Here is a 23,988-nt window from a genome sequence, read left to right as displayed (position 1 = left end):
GCTAGGTTTCAAAAGCTTGTTTCAAGTGCAATATAGTCCAGAGCACAGCAGCATATTAAGCAGTAAGGGTAGCATGATCAGCTGCATAGTGTAGTCCTCAGGAACAGGACTATAGTGGTATTACAAAGCGCTACATTCTTTAACACTTGGTGTGCTTAAATATGTGCATCATCTTAAACAGTGGTTGTGTCCATCAAAAAAGTACAACATAACATGAGCCTTAAGGAATGGGAGCTGGCTGGGGCATGTTCAGTCCTCTTTGTAGAGCTGATGAGCCCTTGAAGTGCTCCTTAGCTGTGGATGAACTCTCAGCCCAGTACTGAGCTATGAACTGCCCCCTCACCGACTGCCGAGATATGGATAAGCTGTGGAATCTTGTCTGAGTAGTTGATTCTTCTCAAACCCACTATCAGGCAATCAAACCTTTGCCACGCTGTGGATACATCTTCATACCACTACTAAACCATAGACTAGTCTTCAACCCACTACTGATCTGTGGACGGGCCGTTAACCATTTCCTAGTTATGGGTAAGCCCACAACCCATACCTGACCTACAAAGAATCCTTGAAGCCAGTTCTAAGCTGCTGATAAGTGCTTATGCTCATCTTAATGGAAAGACACAGAGAAGCCATCAACCCATTTCTGAATTTGAACAAACCCTCTGACCATTAAAAAGGAATGGATGAGCCCTCAAGCCACAACTCGCTCAGATAGAGGGGCTACTTGGTGGGTTGGACGGATGCCATCACTTGAATGGAAGTGTTTTTCAATATAAGTGCACTTTTGGGAAGAAGTATTATGGGAAAAATAGACCCCCTCTGTAAAGGCATAGCTCCAAGGCAGAAGACCCTTGGAAGAGGGCGTGCCTCCAACCAAGTATCCCTCGAAAATAGGCTCCCCTTTGAAGAAAATGCCACTCATTGATCTTTGGAAGGTATTATTAGGTCAGGAGCCCAAAAGACGGATGGTTAATCAGAGGCAGAGATTCCCTTTGGTGTACTGTTTTTAGGTTAGACTTGCCTGGGAGTGTATTCTTTAGGGGTGTGCTAAATTGAGCAAATCACACAAGTTTGCATTCGTTAAAAAAAAAAAAAACGTTGAGATCTGTGCAGGGTGAAGTGAAATAATGAAAAAGTGATAACTAACCAGGCCCTTTGCAGCAAGAGAGTACCGCACCTACTGCTGAAAAAGCCCTGGGGCTGACATCGTTTGGGAGCTATGCCCTGTGAGCGCTCCACCCCTAACAAGTCTGCTGACCCATCTCCTGCACCTCGCCTGATTGCCTTGGGCAAGGTCCCCATCCCTCCTGGGCCCACTGTGCACCATTGCCAGGACCTCAGATCCACCCCCCTTCAGGCCCGTGCCCCACACCAGAAATCCACATTCCAAGCAAGAGGGAGTTCAACTCCCCATTGGCGAAACACCCTGTGGCTTGGAACCAACCTATTTGTTTGGTCCTGTGGGTGGGAAAGTTCCTATCGGTGAAGTTGGAAAACTAGCCCGTCTCCCTTTTGTACTTTGTGCTACTGATATCTAAAGGATGTGACAGAGTAGGTGAGCCTGTGCCATTTTTGGGGCCTCGTGAAGGTCGAAAAACACACCAGCAGGTATGCTCAAAACAAGAACGAGTAATAAGACACCTAACCACAACCAGAACCCAATCATCTTCCTTTCATCTCCCCGTCGCACCTGAGTAGCATGGATAATCTGCATTCTCTCTCTTCTGCTTGACCTCATTCCTACCTCACATGCATCCTCTTCCTCTGTCTCCATTTGCATCCTCCTTTATAACTGGTCCCACTTACAACTTCAGGCTTTGGCCTGGAGTCTCAAAGAATGGAGTCAAATTTCAGGGTCCGGGCGAGGCATTTTTGTCTGGATTACCAAGATATCCTCCAAATGCACCAGACAATGATTGAATATCTCCTTTTAAATCTACTGTGCAGCTTTCTATATCTGACAAAAAGCGTTTAATGGGAAGTACACATAAGAATGTCATATTTGTTGTAATAAGGAGCATGTTTTGGGAGATAACGTAGAACCTCCCCACTGTTGCCCCAGAGTGAGCCTTGCTGTGAAATCACTCACTTGGCTTCAATCCCCAGAATGTGAGAAAGCCACGTGCCCTGCTGTGTTCATTCAGGTGTAGCAACAGACAGGGACCAATAAGAAAGCAAAAAGGAAGTTACAGTCTTAAATATTTTTGAGTTTTTGGACTTAATGCTGTAGACTGAGAAAGAGAAAACCTTTTAAAGATGGAGGTAAAATATAGAACATATTTTTTGCAGCATGGTGTGAAGAAAGCATCTTGGTGCTGAGCTGGCATTACCAGTGTATTGGTCAGTGAGAGGCACCTCTTGTCAGATGGGTGCCACATGTGGATTTAGGAACAAAAAGTACCAAAATCCTCATGCAACACCTCTCCAAACACTTGAGGAACCTCTAAAGCAACAAACTGCAAGGGTATTTCTGTCACAAGAGGAGTGGCCATTTTGCGCAGGATGGAGGAGTGAGCCATGCTTGGTGACACAAAAGGGCTATGATCTATTAGTCCGGATAAACAGTAGCTGCAAAAAGACTGCTTTTATAAGCCTACATTGAAATGAAATGAAATGAAAAAGAGGAAATTGGCCCATATTTACCCTGTAACCCTGATTATTGTGGTATCACCTATTGTATGTAAATCATGCTCTATTTGAAATCTCGAGGACACGACTGCACTAGTTTACACATGCGTCTATGGCCGGTGGGGCCTCTCCCCTGCATCATGTCTATATGATTCTTTACTTACTGCCTGTTTTGGCCAAGCTGACCACAATAGCCTAAACTCTTCCCATCCATGCCGTTGGTCTGGGGGAAGGAATAAGGCAGAACTTTGGAATGCCCAAGATACCCTTGCTCATTGTGGAAAAGGAATAACAGGCAGTATTGATAGTATACAAATGTATAGCTGCATTTTAAATCATGGATCACATAATCTTGTAGAGTTGTTCGTGTCATGGGCAGGAGTGGCCAATCATCCGCACTAGATGTAGTAATGTCTTGCAAAGCGCAACTGCAGGTCACCGTCAGTGGGCCCCGTAGGACATGTGTCCATATGCCAAGTCCTGCAATGGGGAGTCTCCCAGGGGTCAGCTCTCTCACCAATGCTGTTATTTATATGTGTTTCTGCCTCTACCTGGTCAAGTATCTATGAATATGGATTATGCTAATGCCACGATGTACTGTTGGTACCAGCTCTACGACGAACTTAGACTGTGCAGCAATGTCTGCCAGCACCAGAAAGATGCTTATCAGATAGGATGAGCTGAGGCTGACAACATTTACACAAAAGAGGCTTTTGAGGAACACTGACGATGCATCAGTTCTTAAGGCATCGCACAGGTGAGACTGCCAGGACCCCAGGTTTCCAGATAGGTACTTGAATAATCAAATATTCAAAAAACTTTTTATGTAGTGCTGAATGTTGTGGGTCTGCCATTTCAAGAGCTTTAAGTAGCCGATGATCCTATCACCCAGGGCAATGGTACGCCACGTATCTCATCCATAGAAGGATGAGATCCTGAGATGGCTTAGTCGCAATTCAAGCTATTGACATGAGGTCAGCTGCCTGCTCTTAACTTGTTGAGCCATGTTGCCGGAGTGGTAACGGCTTGTAACTACCGACTTCCACTCCTCATGTAGATGTTGCTTCTACTTAAAAAAAATGATGGTTGAACTAAAGTGTACTTGTGGGACAAGGGAGAGAGCAAGTATGTCTGCATACAGAGCTGCTGCCGCCAGTGATTAGTTCACAGCTCGGTGATCCACCGTCATATGAGCACAAGAACGACCCGGACCACGCGACACAAACCTTCAGGCTATGGGGGTGGGGAGAGGGGGAATAGACACAGCACGAGAGGTGAGTGCCTCACACTCAAGGGCGAGGGTGGAAAGCTATACTCTCCAACTGGACCCCTGTGCAGCCTTTACACCTCTGACTACCACAACTCCCTTCAAAGACTTCATTGCGCTCCGGCAGTTCTTAGGTCCAACAAACACGATTTGACAAGTGTCCCTCAGTAGCCCGGTCTTTGCTAGAATTGTTCAGTCTGCACCTGATGCTGTGCACATCCTGCTGGCCGAAATCAGCATGAGCTCCAGCACCTACTGTGGAGATCTGCATTCTTGAGTGCAGTCACTTGGAACCCACCAAAGGATCAAGAACCCCCACACTCAGTCACACGTCTCTTAAAAGTGAGGTCCGAGGGCATCCTCACTAACCACCAGAACTACAGAGACGCCCTACACATCCTCTCACAAGCAAAAGATCCACGTCACCCAAAGTGCCATGACTCAAAGAGCCTGCGACGGTTCTGAAATGAAACGGAGACACAACTATTAGAGCCACCGGCCAGGGTGGGGCAGGCTGTGGCCATGGGTGCTCTTTGGACCACCCCAGACTGCAGATATCACATCTCGATGTCACCTGCTACAACTCTTAATAACCACCGGTGGTACTCCAGGAACTAAAGGGATTTCAAGTCGAGTCAAGAACTAAATAGTGCAGTATTTGTACCCAAGACTGCCCATAGCGCCGACCTGCTTTGCTTCATAAACAAAATCGAGATGCACGCCTCCTCCTCATGAACATCTCAGCACCCAAATACCAGGAGGAACCCCCAGCCATCAATCGCTGCTGCATTTCTTAATAGAATCTGAGTTGATGGAAATCGTTTATAATATTCAGGCCCTCAGATGTGTAACTCAAAGCTGAGCACAATCTAACCCACTTCTGGGAAAATTAAATCTCACCTATTCTGAGGGGAAATAATTGACCGACAACTTAACAGCAGGAAAATATGTAGCGAACGAACAACCCCATCTGTAACCCCATTTGCACAAGCTCTTGGGTACTTGAAGTTTAAGTAATGCACGTACCATACATGACACATACAAGGAACAGAGAAACGTATAGGTTCCTCCAGGAACGCCTTACACTGGCCACCAGAGAAGGAGCACATTGAATGTAAAGTACTCACATTGGTTTATGAAAGACTGGCCAAACACTGTCAGCCAGATGTAGCCAAACTCAGTTAGAGGACGGATAACAGCCTAGGACAAAGTGCCCCAGTGCAACCATGCTTTGAATCCGGCAGCTCAGTGGTGAGGGCCCTCTGCGATCTGAGACCGAGACTATGAAAGGGATGCGTCAAGAAATAGACTAATGCAGTTCATTAAGCAAATTCATAAAAAGTTATAAAGTATTGCTGTGCCAAGAATCTCAAAGGAGGTAAGGTCATGTGAGGCCTTGGACAACTTTATCACAGGAAGGAAAAGATAAGAGTTATCACCATAGATTGCCCTTGGGCACTGCGCTCTTTCAGATTAGTGGTGGTATTTTCAGGCATCCAAATGCTCAAATCACGTCTGACAGCAAGAGGTGCTTCTCATGGGGTCATAGACACCGGTACTGAAGGCAAGAGATGCGTCTCAGAGACTATTGACGCAGACATTGATGGCAAGAGGTGCCTTTCAGGGACCATAGACACGAGACTGACAGCAAGAGGTGCCTCTCAGGGACCATCAACACATACACAAACAGCAATAAATATCTCACTAACCATGGGAAAATAGACACTGACTGCAAGAGATGCCTCCTTGGGAGCCTAGGTCAAAAAAGTGTGCCCCCTCTTGCCATAAGTGTAAACCGCTACTTAATGATGAACACAAAGGTTTAGTCAATGTGTCTAAGTTTGTGAACTAATATATTACTATTTATAATTACTGTAGACATAGCACGTCACAGAAAATTAAAAAAGACAAACATACCACATTTACTGAAACACAAATTACTGTAACATAAACCATTATAACTGTTCCATACATGTAAGAATCATACCAATTTTTAGCCCTTTGTATAAATCAACTTTCAGTAGCATCCATAAGTCCCATAGGAGGGTTATGTACTTTTGTTGGACAATATCCCAGTTGGTCCATCAATGTTGTCATTTAATTTCTCTTTAATCAGGATGTCACGGATATCACCTAACGTGGTTTCACTCTTCTGCGAGCCATAAATGCTGCACTGATGCGTTTAAATCTCCGTATATAAGGGAACAAAAAGTTTTTGCTGCAGTCTTCTTTAGGTTGTGGTACTCTTATATCCATGTGGGACACTCTCAAGTTACTTGCTACAAAAACAGTGAATATTGGTTGTCTTCAGTATCTGGTTCTGGTTTTGAACACAACAAAATACTCAGTGTTTTCTAACCAAGTGAATTGAGTGCCTCTCATGGGTATAAGGGTACACCCCGAGGAAGACATTGGCAAAAAATTGTCTGTCCCATATATAAGGAGGTTGAAATGCGTTCTCACACATGTATAGCCCGCAGAGCAGTGTGACCACTCTGTGATATCCCGATTACGGAGAAATGGCATAATAGTATTGATGGACACTGAGATATTGTCCAGCAAAAAGTGCATAACCCTCTTCTGTGACAGCATGGACTGCTATTGAAAGTCGATTTATACAAAGGACTAAACATTGGCATGATGCTTTTATGTGTTGGAGAATTATAATTGTTGTTTATATTTCAGTAATGTTGGGGTTAGGTAAATGTGGTACGTTTATTTTTTGTGATGTGCTGGGTGTACAGTATTTATGACTAATATATAAATTTCCATACACACATTAACTAAAGCTTTGTGTTTGTTATCAAATAACACTTTGCATTAATGGCAGGTGATGTGTGCTCTTTTTTTATACAACTTTATAATGATCCCTCCCCCCCGTAAGCCTTAAAAGGATCATAGGCCGTAGAGCATAAATCCCTGGAACCCCCCAGCCTAGACGCATACATGCGGATTGCTGGAGATGCCTACCGACCACAGATAAACAGACACACTGACAGAAAAGAGGTGCCTTGCAGGGATCATAGACACATACACACTGCGGCAAGAAGTGCCTCTACCAACCATAGATACAGACACACTGACAGAAAAGAGGTGCCTTGCAGGGGTCATAGACACACACACTGCAGCAAGAAGGGCCTCTACCGACCATAGATACAGACACACTGACAGAAAAGAGGTGCCTTGCAGGGGTCATAGACACATACACACTGCGGCAAGAAGTGCCTCTACCGACCATAGATACAGACACACTGACAGAAAAGAGGTGCCTTGCAGGGGTCATAGACACACACACTGCAGCAAGAAGTGCCTCTACCGACCATAGATACAGACACACTAACAGAAAAGAGGTGCCTTGCAGGGGTCATAGACACACACACTGCAGCAAGAAGGGCCTCTACCGACCATAGATACAGACACACTAACAGAAAAGAGGTGCCTTGCAGGGGTCATAGACACACACACTGCAGCAAGAAGGGCCTCTACCGACCATAGATACAGACACACTGACAGAAAAGAGGTGCCTTGCAGAGATCATAGACACATACACACTACGGCAAGAATTGCCCCTCCCGACCATAGAAACTTAAGGCATTGACAACAAGATAGTTGCCTTCAGGTGGCCAGAGATGCCAGTACTCTGGCATGAAGATAGGAGCCTTTCAATAGCCACAGGAGATACAGACTGACAGCATGAGAGGCACCCCTATTTTTAACAAATGTCTTTTCCCATTCCAGAATTAAGGCAAGGCAATTGCTGGACGTGTCCTGATGTGGTTTTGTCATCATGGCATTCTGCCTGTGGCGGTTGAGTGCCACTTAAGAAAGCATAAAGCATTAGCCACTTCAGCACCTGGGGCATGTACTGCCGGCTGTGACATTCTGGGGCCTCTACCTGCCTGTGGGATTATAATCAGTCCTTAATTTGAGAAAGCGTGCCGGTGCCCGAAACTCTGCTCGGAAGCCGGTGCAAGTGAACGTGGTCGCGGCTGCCCCCACCAGCTCAAATTAAGCACGGATTATAATACCTGGCACATTGCTTCACCTCCCTGTGCATCAGGTGTATAGTGGAGCGCTAATGCTGCGGCCTTGTTAAGAATAAATTACCCTAAATTTGTTGTCCCTCGGCTACTGCAAGAGGGTTTTGGAGTTGTGTAGGTTAAATCTGCACAAGTTGGCAGCTGGCTGGCCCTTGTGCCGTCCACTATGTCCTCAAAATTGTGCGTTCTCCTCCTCATGGCTTCTGCTCACCGGAAGACCCTCTGGTCCGGCGGATTCCCAACTCGAGTACCTGTTGATGCTGCGGCCAGGCCGCGCTCGTGTCTCTGGACGCTCATCCGTCTGTCGAGGCCTCTACCCTTCAGAAGCTCCTTTCCTGCTCCCGGGCCCAGCTTTTCTCCCTCAGTCACCCTGCTCGTCTGAGGCCACTCTTTCACTCCTCAGAACCTCCCCTCCAGCTTCTAGGCACTCTCTAACCCATGTGATTATTCTCTCCAGCTGACAGCCTGCTCTCAGACCAGACCCCGCAGAAGCTCCTCTTCAGCTGCCAGGAGGCTCTCCCACCCTTCAGGAGTCCTCTCTCCCTCCAGCTGCCAGGAGGCTCGCCCACCCTTCAGGAGTCCTCTCTCCCTCCTGCTGCCAGGATGCTCTCCCACCCTTCAGAAGTCCTCTCTCCCTCCAGCTGCCAGGAGGCTCTCCCACCCTTCAGGAGTCCTCTCTCCCTCCAGCTGCCAGGAGGCTCTCCCACCCTTCAGGAGTCCTCTCTCCCTCCAGCTGCCAGGAGGCTCGCCCACCCTTCAGGAGTCCTCTCTCCCTCCTGCTGCCAGGATGCTCTCCCACCCTTCAGAAGTCCTCTCTCCCTCCAGCTGCCAGGAGGCTCTCCCACCCTTCAGGAGTCCTCTCTCCCTCCAGCTGCCAGGAGGCTCTCCCACCCTTCAGGAGTCCTCTCTCCCTCCAGCTGCCAGGAGGCTCGCCCACCCTTCAGGAGTCCTCTCTCCCTCCTGCTGCCAGGATGCTCTCCCACCCTTCAGAAGTCCTCTCTCCCTCCAGCTGCCAGGAGGCTCTCCCACCCTTCAGAAGTCCTCTCTCCCTCCTGCTGCCAGGACCAGCTCCCGCCGCCTGTGACTGAACATCATCACTTTCCTACAATCTGCTCTTTTTCAAAGTTTTTTCCATTGTTTGTAACACATGCAGGATGTCATGCACGGGCCAAGTTTCTGTGCAATACCTTTTCCTCTGGCAGACTGCATGACACACAGTGTCCTAACTGGCAGACATAGGAGCTCTAACAGACATTGGGGGTAGGGGGTGGTGGGGGGTTAACTGGCAGACACCATGTGGCTTAACTGGAAGACACAAGGGGAGCATCCGGCAGACACCGGGGTCCGTAAATAGAGGATACTGGGGTCATATCAGGCAGACACTGGGAACTCTGACTGGCACATCACAGAGCTCTGTCCGACTGTGTAATGGAGAGGGAGGCTGGCAAACATCCGACGCATGGCACTTACTATGCCAAGGTCAGGTTCAATGGAAAGATGTGCCAGCACCATCCTTTACACCACCAGTCGCCTCACCCAGCCTGAAATGGCTTCCCATTCTGTCTCTGAATGTGATGGTCTGACCAGATGTCTTACAGCGCACCAGATGTATAGAGGACAGCACTGCTCATGCCCAGTTGCCTTTGCAGTACATGACCCCATGGACAATCGCGTCTAGCCTCCTGCTGTGGTACAGAACCCCATGGACCACCGCGGTGTCTATGAAAATCTGCCTGATAAAGATATATAATATGTCAGTTCTCTCCGTGCAGCCTTAGAGAAGGAGAGATTGCCTTGGAAAGATAGCACTTGGCCTTCAGGAGTTCTCCCCACGCACCTAGAGGGCAATTTGTCAGCCTTGCATTGTCATTTGGTATCACCGACAGATGGCGCCCTATGCTGATGACTTATGACTCCTTTTAAAAGCATGGCACCCACACCGCCCATAACTCTCCTGCTCTGCAGGTACAGGTGTCTTCTGGAAAGGAGGGTGGGCCTGTCTCCAGGCACCGTAAGGTAGAAAGAGGAAGAGACCGCAGATACTTGGTTCCCAGGGCAAGGCCTTGGTTTCTCTCTCACCATCATGTTGACTTCTAAGGTAACCTGAATTCTAATCCCTCTCTGCTCTTAGAGTTGCGTGATGTTGCAGTTTTTTAATGCTAGTGACCCTCGCTTATTTCTTAAAGAAATTGAAAAAAAAGTGTGTCGCAAAGTTTTACAACATTGCCTTTCATGGGAAAACTTTTGCAATGCTTTTCATATCGCATAGTCCTCATTTAAAAAAACATGGGTGTACCTTCACGGGGTGCCTGCGGTCAACCCCAAGAGTAGAGGAACAGAAAATAAGAGCGACTGGGAAAAGAAAAAATATTTTGCTATTGGGGTCTTGTTTCACGAGAGAACTGAAGCAATGTTTAGCTTCAAGTAAGGGAAAAAACTGCACTTGTGCAAAGGGAAATGCAAAGTTTTTCAACTACATAAAGGCTAATAATCTACAACTTTGCAAAACTACCAGTGCATAATAAAAACTTTGCACACCCCTACTCTCCATCCAAGGCTACACCCCAATATTCTGTTCGTGCTCTTGGCTTCAGAAAGGCCCAGCGCAACACACAGGAAGCTGGAAGAGAGGATGCAGAGTGGATCCCCAGGTCCTTCACTTCAATTTCATTTCAATCCTAGGAACGGATTTATCTTTCTGGGATACGTTGCGGTGAGGAATAAGGTTCTTTTTACAGTAAAACCACAGGTGTTACTAATATAACAGACTTTTACATAAGCGATTTTCCAGCATTGCAAATGGCAGGGAAAGGTTTCAGTTCTAAACTTTTCCTGTTTCCCCAAGCTCCTGAAAATGTTTGCAATTTTTTATGGAATGCGACAAAAGGCAGCGATATAAATTGTGCAGAAACACATTGAATGATCTGGAGATTAGGCTGTTGGTACCTCTTTCAAGGTATTTTCTTCTTAGATGGCTTATGTTTTGTAAACAGATTTCTATGACTCTGCATCGATATTAGATATCTGTGTGGCACCATCTGGTTTGGGCACCTCCACGCCTAGCCTGGTCGAGACTGGAGAATGTTTTCTATTTAAGTAAGATCTTCAGCAATGTGGCTGCGGTTAACATTTGTGTATAAACTTGATTGCGAAGTGTGTTGTTTGGAGTATGTTGTTGAAGATCTTTACCACTTCGGTTACTGTCATCTAAAGGACTGATATATGCATTGCCAGGCTTCAGGTATGTGTATGAAGCAGCCGAGACCATTGTGGCTTGTCTCCTTAGCCCTTTGCATCGCTCTATCTGTGGGGGATAGGAGGGTGGTGGTTTAGTGAGTTATATGTTGTCTTGGAGATGTGTATTTTTTGTGCAGAGTATTGTGCACCACATTCCCTGATTATCTGCCTTGTATCCTCTATTAACAGACATACACCTAATGCATCAGGCCTACATCTCTGCCTTTTCCTTATGTTCACAGACCTACACGTGATTAACCAGACACTCCCTGAGTATGTAACTTGTAGTTTCCATTCACAGACCTGCACAAGATGCACCAGACTTGCTTCCTGATAAACTACATAGCACCCTGCCATGTGGGCTACCTAGGGCCTACCTTAGGGGTGACTTATATGTAGAAAAAGGGGAGTTTAAGGCTTGGCAATTACTTTTAAATTGATTAGCAGTGGTAAAGTGCGCAGAGTCCTAAAGCCAGCAAAAATGAGGTCAGAAAAAGAGAAGGAGGAAGGCAAAAAGTTTGGGGGTAACCCTGCAGAAAGGCTATTTCCAACAATGACTTACAACCTCCATTCCCAGACCTGCATGAGGCATCTGCACACTTCCTGATAAGATGCCTTGCATCTTCAATTCACAGACCTGCAGGTGATTAATCAGATATACTCCTTGATTATCTAGCTGTAGACTCCATTGATAGACCTTATGAAGATGCATCAGACAAAAACCCTAATTTTCTGCCTTATATCCGACATTCACAGACCTGCCCATCAGGTATCAAGCCCAACTCTGCCTTATCTCTGCTATTTACAGACCTGTAAATAATGCGTCAAATACGCTCTCTGATCCTCTGCCTGGTAGCCTCTATTCACTAGATTGCACAAAATGTATTGGGCATGACTCTGCCTTATATCGCCTGTTCCAGATCTGCACATAATGCACCAGGCCCACTTTTCTGCCTTGTATCCTCCGTTACCAGGCATGCTCATGTTGCATCAGGCACCGGTCCTAATTCTCAGTCTTGTATCCTCTATTCACATATCCACATTCCTGACTTGTCTGCCTTGTACCGTCTATTCCCAGAGGTGCACTTGATGAATCAGGCACACTCCCTAATTATCTGCTTCGTAGCCTCTAGTCCCCAAGTTGCAATTTATGCATATGGCACACTCCCTCAGTCCTGTACTCTGTTCCCGAAGCGGCACTTAATTCATTTGGCGCACTTCCTGATCAGCTGCTTGTATCTTCGATTCCCAGAGCTGCACTTGATGCATCTGACATATTCCCTGATCATCAGCCTTGTACATTCTGTTCCCAGAGCTGCACCTGATGCATCTGACACACTCCCTGATCATCTGCCTTATATACTCTTCCCAGGGCTGCACCTGACGTATCTGGCACACTCCCCGATCATCTGCCTTGTATACTCTGTTCCCAGAGCTGCATCTGATGCATCTGACACACTCCCCGATCACCTTCCTTGTATACACTGTTCCCAGAGCTGCACCTGATGCATCTGACACACACACTCCCCGATCACCTGCCTTGTATACTCTGTTCCCAGAGCTGTACCTGATGCATCTGACACACTCCCTGATCATCTGCCTTATATACTCTTCCCAGGGCTGCACCTGATGCATCTGGCACACTCCCTGATCATCTGCCTTGTATACTCTGTTCCTAGGGCTGCACCTGACGCATCTGACACACTCCCCGATCACCTTCCTTGTATACACTGTTCCCAGAGCTGCACCTGATGCATCTGACACACACACTCCCCGATCACCTGCCTTGTATACTCTGTTCCCAGAGCTGTACCTGATGCATCTGACACACTCCCTGATCATCTGCCTTATATACTCTTCCCAGGGCTGCACCTGATGCATCTGGCACACTCCCTGATCATTTGCCTTGTATACTCTGTTCCTAGGGCTGCACCTGACGCATCTGACACACTCCCCGATCACCTGCCTTGTATACTCTGTTCCCAGAGCTGTACCTGATGCATCTGACACACTCCCTGATCATCTGCCCTACATACTCTTCCCAGGGCTGCACCTGATGCATCTGGCACACTCCCTGATAATGTGCCTTGTATACTCTGTTCCTAGAGCTGCACCTGACGTATCTGGCACACTCCCCGATCATCTGCCTTGTATACTCTGTTCCCAGAGCTGCACCTGATGCATCTGACACACTCCCTGATCATCTGCCTTGTATACTCTGTTCCCAGAGCTGCACCTGATGCATCTGGCACACTCCCTGATCATCTGCCTTGTACGTTCTGTTCCCAGGACTGCACCTGATGCATTGGGCACACACTCTGATCATCTGCCTTGTATACTCTTCCCAGGGCTGCACCTGATGCATCTGGCTCACTCCCCGATCATCTGCTTTCTATACTCTGCTCCCAGAGCTGCGCCTGATGCATCTAGCAACCTCCCTGATCATCTGCCTTGTATACTGTTACAAGAGCTGCACGGCACCTGATGCATCCGGCACATTCCCCGATCATCTGCCTAGCAGCATCTATTCCAAGGTTTCCCCTAGATGCATTGGGCACACTTCCTGTTCATCTGCCGTGTATACTCTGTTCCCAGAGCTGCACTTGGTGCATCAGGCACAATCCCTGACCATCTGCCTAGCAGCATCTATTCCCAGGTTTGCACTTGATGCATCTGGCACACTTCCTGATCATCTGCCTTGTATACTGTTCCCACGGATGCATCTGATGCACCGGGCACACTCCCTGACCATCTGCCTTGTATACTGTTCCCACGGATGCCCCTGATGCATCAGGCACACTCCCTGACCATCTGCCTAGCAGCATCTATTCCCAGGTTTGCACTTGATGCATCTGGCACACTTCCTGATCATCTGCCTTGTATACTGTTCCCACGGATGCATCTGATGCACCGGGCACACTCCCTGACCATCTGCCTAGCAGCATCTATTCCCAGGTTTCGCATTGATGCATCGGGCACACTTCCTGATCATCTGCCTTGTATACTGTTCCCACGGATGCCCCTGATGCATCAGGCACACTCCCTGACCATCTGCCTAGCAGCACCTATTCCCAGGTTTGCACTTGATGCATCGGGCACACTCCGCGATCACCTGACTTGTATACTGTTCCCACGGGTGCACCTGATGCATCGGACACACCCCCTGATCATCTGCCTAGCAGCATCTATTCACTTCCTGATTCATCCCTTGTTTCTTCTCTTTCCGAGCCTGCATGTGAGTTATGCTGCAGAAACACACTGTGAATCTCCTTCTTGCATCCTGTCTCCCCAGGTCTGCACACGATGAATCGGCGGCACCCCCTTATTATCCGCCTTGTATCTTCGATTCCCAGACCTGCACGTGGTGCACCAGGTACACATGGGCAAATGAACAATCACAATAACGCGCTGATTCTCTCCTATTCTGAAGACAGTCAAAAGAGTCACAACTGGCCCACGCGCAGAAATGTCAACAGCGCGTGCCTTTATGCAAAGTCTATGCTAACACTGCTGGCTCCTTTTTACGGCAAATGCTTTTTAGGGCTCTGGACAGGGCCTGCTGCTCCTAAGGCTTGAAGGAGGGAGGTGCGCCTCACTCCTAGGCCAAATCTCCCTCAGCTTGAGCCAGTGTCCCTTCGCCTTGAAATGGAAAACTGCTGCATATCTGTGTAGCGTTTTATGCCACCATGAGTTCACCTCGAGGCGCTAAGGTGGAGTGACAGTCAAGTTGGAAAAGAGAAACCAGATTGAGGGGGCATTTGTGGGGTTGGGGTGTCTAGGAAAGACACGTTTGAATTATTTTGTCTTCCCTGAATCACTGATATCTCGCCAGCGGAAAAAAAACACTACATCACCCGGAAAAACCATCACAATTAGTCTTGGAATTGCTATTCGTGTTCCAGGGCGTATTAGAAACACAGGAATGCGTATAAAATAAGGAAAGCTTTCTGAGGGCAGTGAACACATCACATTTAAAGTCACCCTTACCATATGATTCCACGGCCTCGCCATAAGCACGCAATTAGCGCGCATTTGACTACCTAATGCATCGTGGAAATTGCAGTCCGAACTCAATTGAGCTAACATACCTGAATACAAAAGTGAGTTAATAACCAGGCGTGAAAATCAATTTTCTGGATGGGGTGGTGTCACCTGGTAACTTGAATAGGAAATGAAAAGCGCTTTTGGGAATCGAAGTGAATTGGCTGCTGTCAGGTGTTAAACAGCGAAGGTTCAGGGTTCTGTTGATGGACGCCCCACGAGCAGCCGGGGGGGTTGGGGGGGTTAGCATGTACAATGTATGTTGTCTACTTGTGTCATTTATGCTTGGCTGAAAAGTCACAGTGGAGTACTCTGTTTGTTACGTGCAGGGGTCAGAGGGGAGACTCATCCAGTCTCTACAAATAGATGTGAAAACACGGGGTTTCACGATTTGCTGTTCCAAACAAAACACAGCTTTCATTTGAACTTCCATGAATCTAGGACAAGGACATTGTAAACAGTTCTTCCCCTTTATTTATTGAGAGATTTTTCTAAATCACTAGGTGTCGCCTTTCGGCTGCTTGAGCACTGCCAGTCATGACATAAAAAAACGTGAGCGAAGGAAAGGGGATTACTAGTCTCACGGGAAAGGTGGCCACCAAGGTGGGCACCATGTCCGGTATTCTAAGTGACCTGTTCTCTGCGGGCAAGTCTACATACCTCCGTTTAGGAAGTTTCTGAGGCACCTGCAGTATGGTATCTCATGTTATAAAGATTTATAAAGCGCATAACTGACCCGGAAACGGGGCTTCCCGGCGCTACCCTGCTAGCAAGGTGATACAACACAGAGCCAAGGTAGAAAGTACCTGTGCTGCAAGCAGTATACACTTATCATCGGCACAGCGGTCTAAATACTGAAATCAGATTGGTGAAACAAGGCGACATTGTAATACAAAATGTAGAGCAGTGAGGTAGCGGTAATCAGTGTAGAACTGCTGTCCCTGTGAGGGAAGCTAAGCACGTGTAGAAACTTTACACATTAGGCCCTCGGTCGTTCTCGTTCATAAGCTCTTCTTACAAATCTGACATTTATCTTGGGGTGGGTTGCAAACCTAGTAGTGGCTAAACAATGAATGCGTGACATTTTGAAGCCTAACTAGCTGTTTTTAAAATGTGTTTTATACATAAGGTAATAATGGGCAGTTTTTATTTCTGTTTTGGAAATGTGCGTTTCACGTCCACTTTATACTACATCTAATAACAAGGAGAGTTTATTGGACCCTGGGCAAAAATGGAAGTTTTAAAATAGGCCTCAAATGTTCTTGTTGGCAGTGTAATCCGTGCTGGCGGTGTAGTGCTGGTTAAATCATTGCCAGGGCTTATAAGGGGAAGAAAGGGTCTTTGATTATGCTAGGGTGCAGCTAGCTCATGTTTGCCTTATCACGTGCATCTGTGTCTCAGTGCTTGAAATGGAAATACAGAAGTGCCTGTACCCACAGTCCCAGAGCACCTCATTGCTCCTGAGAAAAGCCAGCACTCTTCCATTTTAAGTATCGCAGCAGTGCTGAGAACTAAAGTGCAGGTACTCAATAGCTGACGGCACATGTCCGTTTAAAGCATTGCTGTAGAGTGACAAGTGTGTCGTGATGTGCCACATGCGTGTCACCACGTCCAGCAAGCGTGTCAACACGTCCACGTGCAGCATGGCTCTACCCCACCGCAGCAAACCTCTGGCATAGGACTTAGAAAAATGCCATGTCTTCTGCATCTTAGCACATATCCGTCTAAGGCAGCTGAAGTTGCCTATTTTAAAAACTCCAGGACATGTACCCTATAAGTATTGTGTAAATGTGTATATATATATATATATATATATATATATATATATATATATATATATATATATATATTCATATATATATATATGTAGTATTTCTATAGTGCATACCTAGCCGAAAGGCAGATGGAGCCCTTTTTAGGTCAAGCGTGCAAGCGCTCTGACCTGTTGTAAATATTGTGGGCTTTTAACCACGCCCATCACTTTCACTTGTTCATGGGCTTGCGTTTAAAAAACTCACTTTATGTCATTGGTAAATGCTTTACGTTTCTCCAGCCTTGAGGCTTGTTTTTGTCACGCCTTGCAGACTGCCCTTGTTACATGGATTACTGAAAGATTGCCGATATACTTTAGTGTGGGCAAACTATTTTTTTTGTCTCTCCCCTTCGTGCTGCATGGCGGCCATGGTGCTCACAATGCAAAGAGGCACAACAGTGTAAACTTAATTGGCAGTCTGGAAGCACTCGTAACATTGTTCATAGTTACCTCATCAGAGTAATTTCTTGTGGTTCTCTACTTAAAACACTTGAAATTGGTTAATTCTTTACATAAAACAGAAATACTCAAAGCGAAAGCAGCTCTCCCGGCACAGAGGGAGAGCCGATACTACAATATTCACTGCACTCGGGAAACTTGCCCCATGATGCTTTGCAAGGCATTATTTTTACCAAACATTTATGTCCATAACTCAGCCTGTGGTGGTCCTAGGATAATGAGACCACCACCAAAATGTTCAGCACAACACACTCTTTCTGTCTAGGGTAGTGGGGACCTCAAAATAATAACCCTTCCCACCATTAGTGTCTTTTTAAGCATTTGCATGGCTGGAACTTTTGTTTTACATCTAGGAATAGCTTGTGTTTTAAGGGCCTTGTTTGTAATATCTTTGCTATAGGCCTGCTACCCCAGAAAATATGTAATGCACCCTGCCCTCTAGAGGCTAGATATATGGTTACTCTGCATTAAGTATTGCCATTTTCTTTTTGTATTATTTATGCCATTTTCTTTTTGTGTGGTTATGCCCTCTAGGGGCTAACAATATGGTTACATGACCATGTTTCTAACTAATTATGTTTTTGATATGGTGCCCTCTAGGGGCTGTTTTGAGCATTACAGTCTAATGCGAAACATTCATTTCTGATAAAGCTTTAAATGATAATTGTATATGTTTTCATAATCTCTCCTTATTACAATTATGAACATAATTCAGGCCAATTTAAACTCCTTATTACATTATGACTGCCTGCACACTCTTGATATGTTGGGTGACCCTTCTAGTTTATTTCTCCCCTGTGGCTGTCTTGTGTCATTTTTTGGGGGAATTGTGTTAGCCAGCCAGCAACTCTGATGGTGGAGTGGTGAAAGTGGTATTCTATTGAAATTAGCATGGCAGATCTAAATTAGGGTGTTAAATGGCAACATTTTCACTTTTTGCTGCAGATAGAGGGAACAGGTAAATGAAAGTGCTTTAGTTATATGCAGGGCCAGTGGAATTATATGGCAGGAAAAGACAAAATTATGAGACAGTGTTGACCATTTATGTGGCAAGAAAAGTCCAGTCATGAATTTACAATGCCAATAGCTCTAACTCAAGCAAATGTAAGACCTATTGCATTGCAAATGCTTGTTTCTTCTGGTTTCTGGGAAAATACACGCCACCTGTGGACATGCTCAGAAGCACAAGCCCTATCTCAGCATCTTGCCTAGGACCCTTATGTTTTGAACCAGTGATAGTTGCAGCCGAGATTTCTGGCGCTCAGCGCCGAAGGTTAAACCCCACCCTGAGACCCTGCTGCCATAACCTACTTTGGATTTTGTGCCCATTTAAGCTCTAGCACCAGGGCAAAACAGTTGCAAATTATGGTAGAGTCTGCAAAACAAACTTAGATCTATGGGTATGCATTATTCCAGATGTTTTGCCACAGGCTGTAAAATGGGTGCTAAATATAAGTGGGGAAAGGGGTCTTTGCACAGATAGGCTTTGGGCTTTTTTTTTTTTTTATCCCTGGGGTGTTAATGACTCTGCTCCTATTCAGCCAGCAGGACAGTTCAACACTTGCCCTGGCTCAGCCTTCCAAGGTCGATAAAGTGAGTACCATTACATTGGGTAACAGTAACCAACAACTGTTACAGCTGAGTTTTGAAACAGCAGCATGAAACTACATAAAAACACAAGGTAATAATATTGACACAGAGGTGTTCTGCCTTGGAACAGAGGATGCACGTCCTATAGAGAATGGACAGGCAGTGAGAGAGAACAAACGACTGATAATGGGCGGCAGAGGCTGATCTGACAGCGCAAGGCCACCGGGACAGGATCAAATATGGTAAGAGGCAACCCTGAAGAGTTTGTACTCTTTAAATGATTTACAAATGCCCAGTAAACGACGCTGACCGTGAAAAGTTCTGGATGTATGGAGAGTACCGTGTCCCACCAGTTGCTTATCATCTTGGGACTCTGGGATATCCCCTTGCTCGGGTGGCACCCAACTCACTCAAATATGGCATCACCCTACTGTCTAGTGATGCCCCCTTCATCTAAAAACAAACCCTTCAGACCCCATGGTACTTTATCTATCACGCTAGAGATATCTCCTTTCACCCAGTGACCACCCCCATAGTCGCTGACAGGACTGAATCACCCTGCTTTCCTGTGATGCCCATGTGCCCAGTGGAAAGAGCTCTCAAATATCACATCTCACCACATTAAAGGGCATTTCTCAAGTCAGTCATTGTCACCTGTCGTTTTGTATTTGTCATTTTAGTACAGAGCTTCAAACACCTATTTATGAGATATTATCTGCACCATTCAGCAATGTCTTCCTAAATCCAGGGATATCCCGACCTCTCTCAACAATGCTCCTCTGTGTCCGGGATATTGTCTCTCCTGGAAGTGTTATAGTCCTCTCCTCAGGGGGCTCCCTTCCGATTAATGTATAGCCCCAGTTCTCCCAGCCCCACTTCTCTCCTCCCTCATCCGAGGAATGTCAGCTACCACTTCAGTGGTGCCCCTTACTTGTGGTCTCATAATCTAATGATATGTGATTGGCCGCACCTGACCTCATACTTTTCAATGGAGATATCAGATGTCCCTAATGTAATGATCCTCCTCAAAGTCTCTGCAAACTTCAGGAACACAACTTATTATACCATGGGATGGTCTCTCTGACGCCTAGGACTTAACCTCTTGCCCCCTGGTAGCTCACCTCATAGCTCCCTTTTTACCCCAACAAAAACAGCAAGCACCCTGATGTAGCATTAGCGTATGTGTTTTAGACATTTGCACTCACATGTGGACAGAATGTCCAGCCAGCAGCTTGCAGAGAATGTGCCACACCGGCACATGGGAAGCTATCCAGAATATAGAGTCAAAGGACGGGTTTTGGGAAATAGCTAAAAAAATTCACATGTTTAAGGCAAAATGGAGACTTGTTTATCAGCTGTCTTTTCTTTGGTCTTAGCTATCTGAGGCACTGGAAAGTCTGTAACCATTCCCTCGATGGGGAACAAAAGGGGTTCATGTATTAATGCAACTCACTCCTTTTTGTGTGTGCGTGTCTGGACTCCACACTCAAAGTGCAATCTGGGCAGTGCTCTCCTCTCGGAAATGTAAAAAATACACAGGTTAAGGTGACCCTCGGCACATTTTGGCTCCTGCAGCAGTTAACCATTCAGCTGGAAATGCTGAAATAGTTAACCACCTTGTAAATGTTTTTTTCACGTAGGAGTTTTTGAGTTTGGAAGCTCTCCTCCAGCAAAGGCTTTGAGTCAGGTGAGTTTTAGGGTTTAGGGATTGGGGTTGCCTCTTAGGGTGGTGAGAACCTCTCAATGATCCGATTGTCGCTGTTGAGATGGGAGCTCTGGCTTAGGACCTCAGCAGCCTTCTCCTGGCTGAAGCTTAGATGGTCAGCTGTGAACTTCGCCAGGGGGTAGAGACTCTCAATGGTTTTGGGGTCATTCAGGAAGTGTGAGGTATGGGAAAAGATCTCAGCAGCCTTGTCCTGTTTGAAGCCTAGGTGGTCGGCAGTGAACTTCGCCATGGCATAGACGCTCTCTGGGAAGTCCAACTTGGGCTTGCCATCTGGGCCAGTGGTATGCATCTTCATGTGGCTGATGAGGTTCCTTTGTTGGGCAAATTTCCCCCCGCATACCTGGCACTCATACGGTTTCTCTCCAGAGTGGATTCGCATGTGCTCCGTCAGCCTGTACTGACGGGTGAACCTCATGCCACAGGCATCGCAGGCAAAGGGCTTGAGACCCAGGTGGCTCCTCATGTGCCTGGTCATGGTTCCCCTCTGGGTAAACTTCTTGCCGCAGATGTTGCATGGGTAAGGCCTGGTCAGCCAGTGGGTCTTTTCATGCTGCCTGAGGGTGGCTGGATCTTTGTAGGACTTGTCACAAGACGCACATCTGTATGGTCTTATTATATCCCCTAGGTTCTGTCCGGACTTGTCCAGGAATGGAGTGGCCGGGTCTGAACTGTCCTTGTGGTATAGGTCCTCCTCGTTGTGAGCCTCCACATGTGCATTGAGCAGCTCAGAGCTAGGAAACCCTTTTCCACAGGGTATACATACATACAGGTTGTCCTCAAATGTTTCTGGCTCATAGCCCAGGTGGTTGCAGTGGTATCTCTCCATGTTAGAGGAAGGGGAGGGGTCTTCGCTGCTGCCAGTCTCTTCACTGGTGCTCTTATCATCATCTGGATCATTGCTCCCAATACTCGGGTACCTGGCTTGCTGTGAGATGGGGGAGCCATCAGCCTTCTCCTCCCTTTCTCTCTCAAGTTCTTTCTCCCGCTCACATTCCTCTATGTAGTTACTCAGGGGTTCGTGCTTCATCCAACGATAAAAGAGGTCTTGGCTCTCGGTCCGAGAAGGGGGTTCTGGGGGTGTGCTGCTCCGGAATGGCTCTGGTTGGTGATTTGATGGCTCATTGTTGTCTGTTTTTTGGAAGGAATCCTTGTAGGAGGTGCTGTGGTGATTGACCATCAAAGAAGCACTGATGGGGGGACTGTCATGCCTTGTAGGCATAGGGGGGTCCCTGGCTTCCCCAGGATGAAGTCCATCTGGGTGGTGCTGGGAGGAAGGTCCATTGGGGCTTTTCTTGGAGAGGTCCAGCCCACACAGAGGGGAGCAGTGTCTTTCTGGAGGGCACAGTCCATGCGGGTACATCTGGCTCGCCTGAGACATTGAGGCATATAGCTCTCCGCAGTGGGTGTTGGGGGCATTTACGGACTCCACTGGTGGCATTTCGACTGCCCTTGGGGTAGATGAGAAGCAAGACTGGATGACTGGGGTGGCAGCCCTGAAGCCCCTGCCCAGCTTCCCATAGGCAGAGTAGCCAGCAGTCCTTATGTGACAGTATTTGTTACTCCTTTTGATTTTCTTCTTGCACAAGGATACAAGGTCAGAGATCTGGAGGTAGCTGGCAGCTGCCAAGACTGCCCCAAAGCTCTGCTCGGTTGCTGGTTCCATGTCCGTTAGCCTCCCCGTGTAGATGAAGTCCAGGATAATGCGAAAGATGCCTGGACTCACCATCTCGTGGTCCAAGTTGATCAGATTGTCGTGCACCACCAAAGATTTCAAGTAGACGCTACTAGCTGCCAGGATGTTTTTGTGAGCCCTAAAGAGAGCGTTCTGTACCACGATAATCACATCACACAGAAACCCTTTAGTCCGTTGACTGTTCAGTTGGAGGAGAAGTTGCCGGGCGTGGCTTGGAACCTCCATGGTATCCAGCATCCCATTCAGTTGTCCACCTGTAAGGGAGACAGACACGTTGTTAGGAGAAGGCAAGGGCAAAGATCCTGTTAAAAATCACACACTATCACTGATGCCCAGAACCTTCAATTTCTCTTTGATCTGTTCCCAAATTAGATAGATAGTACAAGCTTCTTCACACAGAGAAAAGAGGGAGCAGGCCATGAATGAAGCAATTTAAATGAAATGGATTTAACACGAATTATTAAACATCTGGTGCAGGATTGTATGTAAGTACTAACAAGCAAAAGGTTGTCAACTTGTTTAATTCAGTTATGTCTTTGATGAACTAGCCCAGTGACAGGGTTTTAGGGACAAACCCCTTCAGTCCTTGGCAGATGGCATGGTGACTCCATGCTGCCAAGGATTGAGGTGGTCTTTCCTCAACGCTTTCCTAAACCCGAAGATCTTTGGTTCTATCACAGCTCCTTCTGAGTAAAGATTTTCAGCCCACTAACTTATACTAAAGGTAGATGAAATAAGGTTAAGTACCATATGCCCTGGCTTCTAAGGTGTTTGGTTCGGGTGTTCAAATACTGAGAGGAGCCTTTTTACTTTAGATTCAAATATTTAAGCTCCATCCGGTCACACTTAGGTTAGAGGTGTTGGTTTACAAAGCTCAACTTGGATCTCTGTCTTATTTTTTTCAAGCTTGGTTGATTTGCGAAAGGACAGAATGGAATGGCTGGGTCCTGTGAGTCTGGCCACCGATTCTGCCCAAATCTCTGCCCTCTACTTTTAGAGGTTAGGCATTCTGGAGTGTGGTTTCTGGCCTATGAAATGCCACCCTCCTATGCTACATTTTAAGCAAGCTTAGCTCACTTTTCTATCAGTCTTTGAGGGTCCCCTGAATGTCCAATTTTTTTTTTGCCCAATCTGCAGTTCCACAGTGGGGCTGTGTGTGCACCCCCCAGTGTAAATCCGGGATGGATCCTCGGATCCGAAATCTGATGTAAAAAAAAATACACCCATTTACACACCAACCCCCACTGTCACGGGTAAAGGTCGTGTACTTCATGGGCTTGGGTAAACATAGAAATTCACTGAAAAAAAAACCAAGTAACAGGAATGTTCAAGGATGTCATTTAGGGGTCGCCAGGGTATCACAGCTGGGACCCCTTACTTGCTCTTTGCGACCCCTGACACTGCATTTGGGACCCCTCGCTTCAGAAGTGGCAAATTCAATGCAAGGACCACAGTGGCAGCTCGTCCTTATGGACGTTGGTTGGGGCTCCGCTC

At 46.8% G+C, this 23,988-nt stretch overlaps 1 protein-coding gene across 1 annotated transcript in view; it reads right to left on the bottom strand.

The window, feature by feature from the left end:
- Positions 1-15,664: 15,664 nt before the first annotated feature.
- The window catches only part of HIC1 (HIC ZBTB transcriptional repressor 1), a 73,374-nt gene continuing 65,050 nt past the window's right edge, over positions 15,665-23,988 (bottom strand). The window contains exon 2 of the mRNA XM_069226150.1: positions 15,665-22,748. Coding sequence (XP_069082251.1) covers positions 20,797-22,748 — 1,952 coding nt within the window. The 3' untranslated portion in view covers positions 15,665-20,796. The remainder of the gene's footprint in view (positions 22,749-23,988) is intronic.

The sequence above is a fragment of the Pleurodeles waltl genome, chromosome 3_1 (assembly GCF_031143425.1).
Source record: "Pleurodeles waltl isolate 20211129_DDA chromosome 3_1, aPleWal1.hap1.20221129, whole genome shotgun sequence".
NCBI lineage: Eukaryota > Metazoa > Chordata > Amphibia > Caudata > Salamandridae > Pleurodeles > Pleurodeles waltl.
This window is presented reverse-complemented; position numbering and strand designations above follow the sequence as displayed.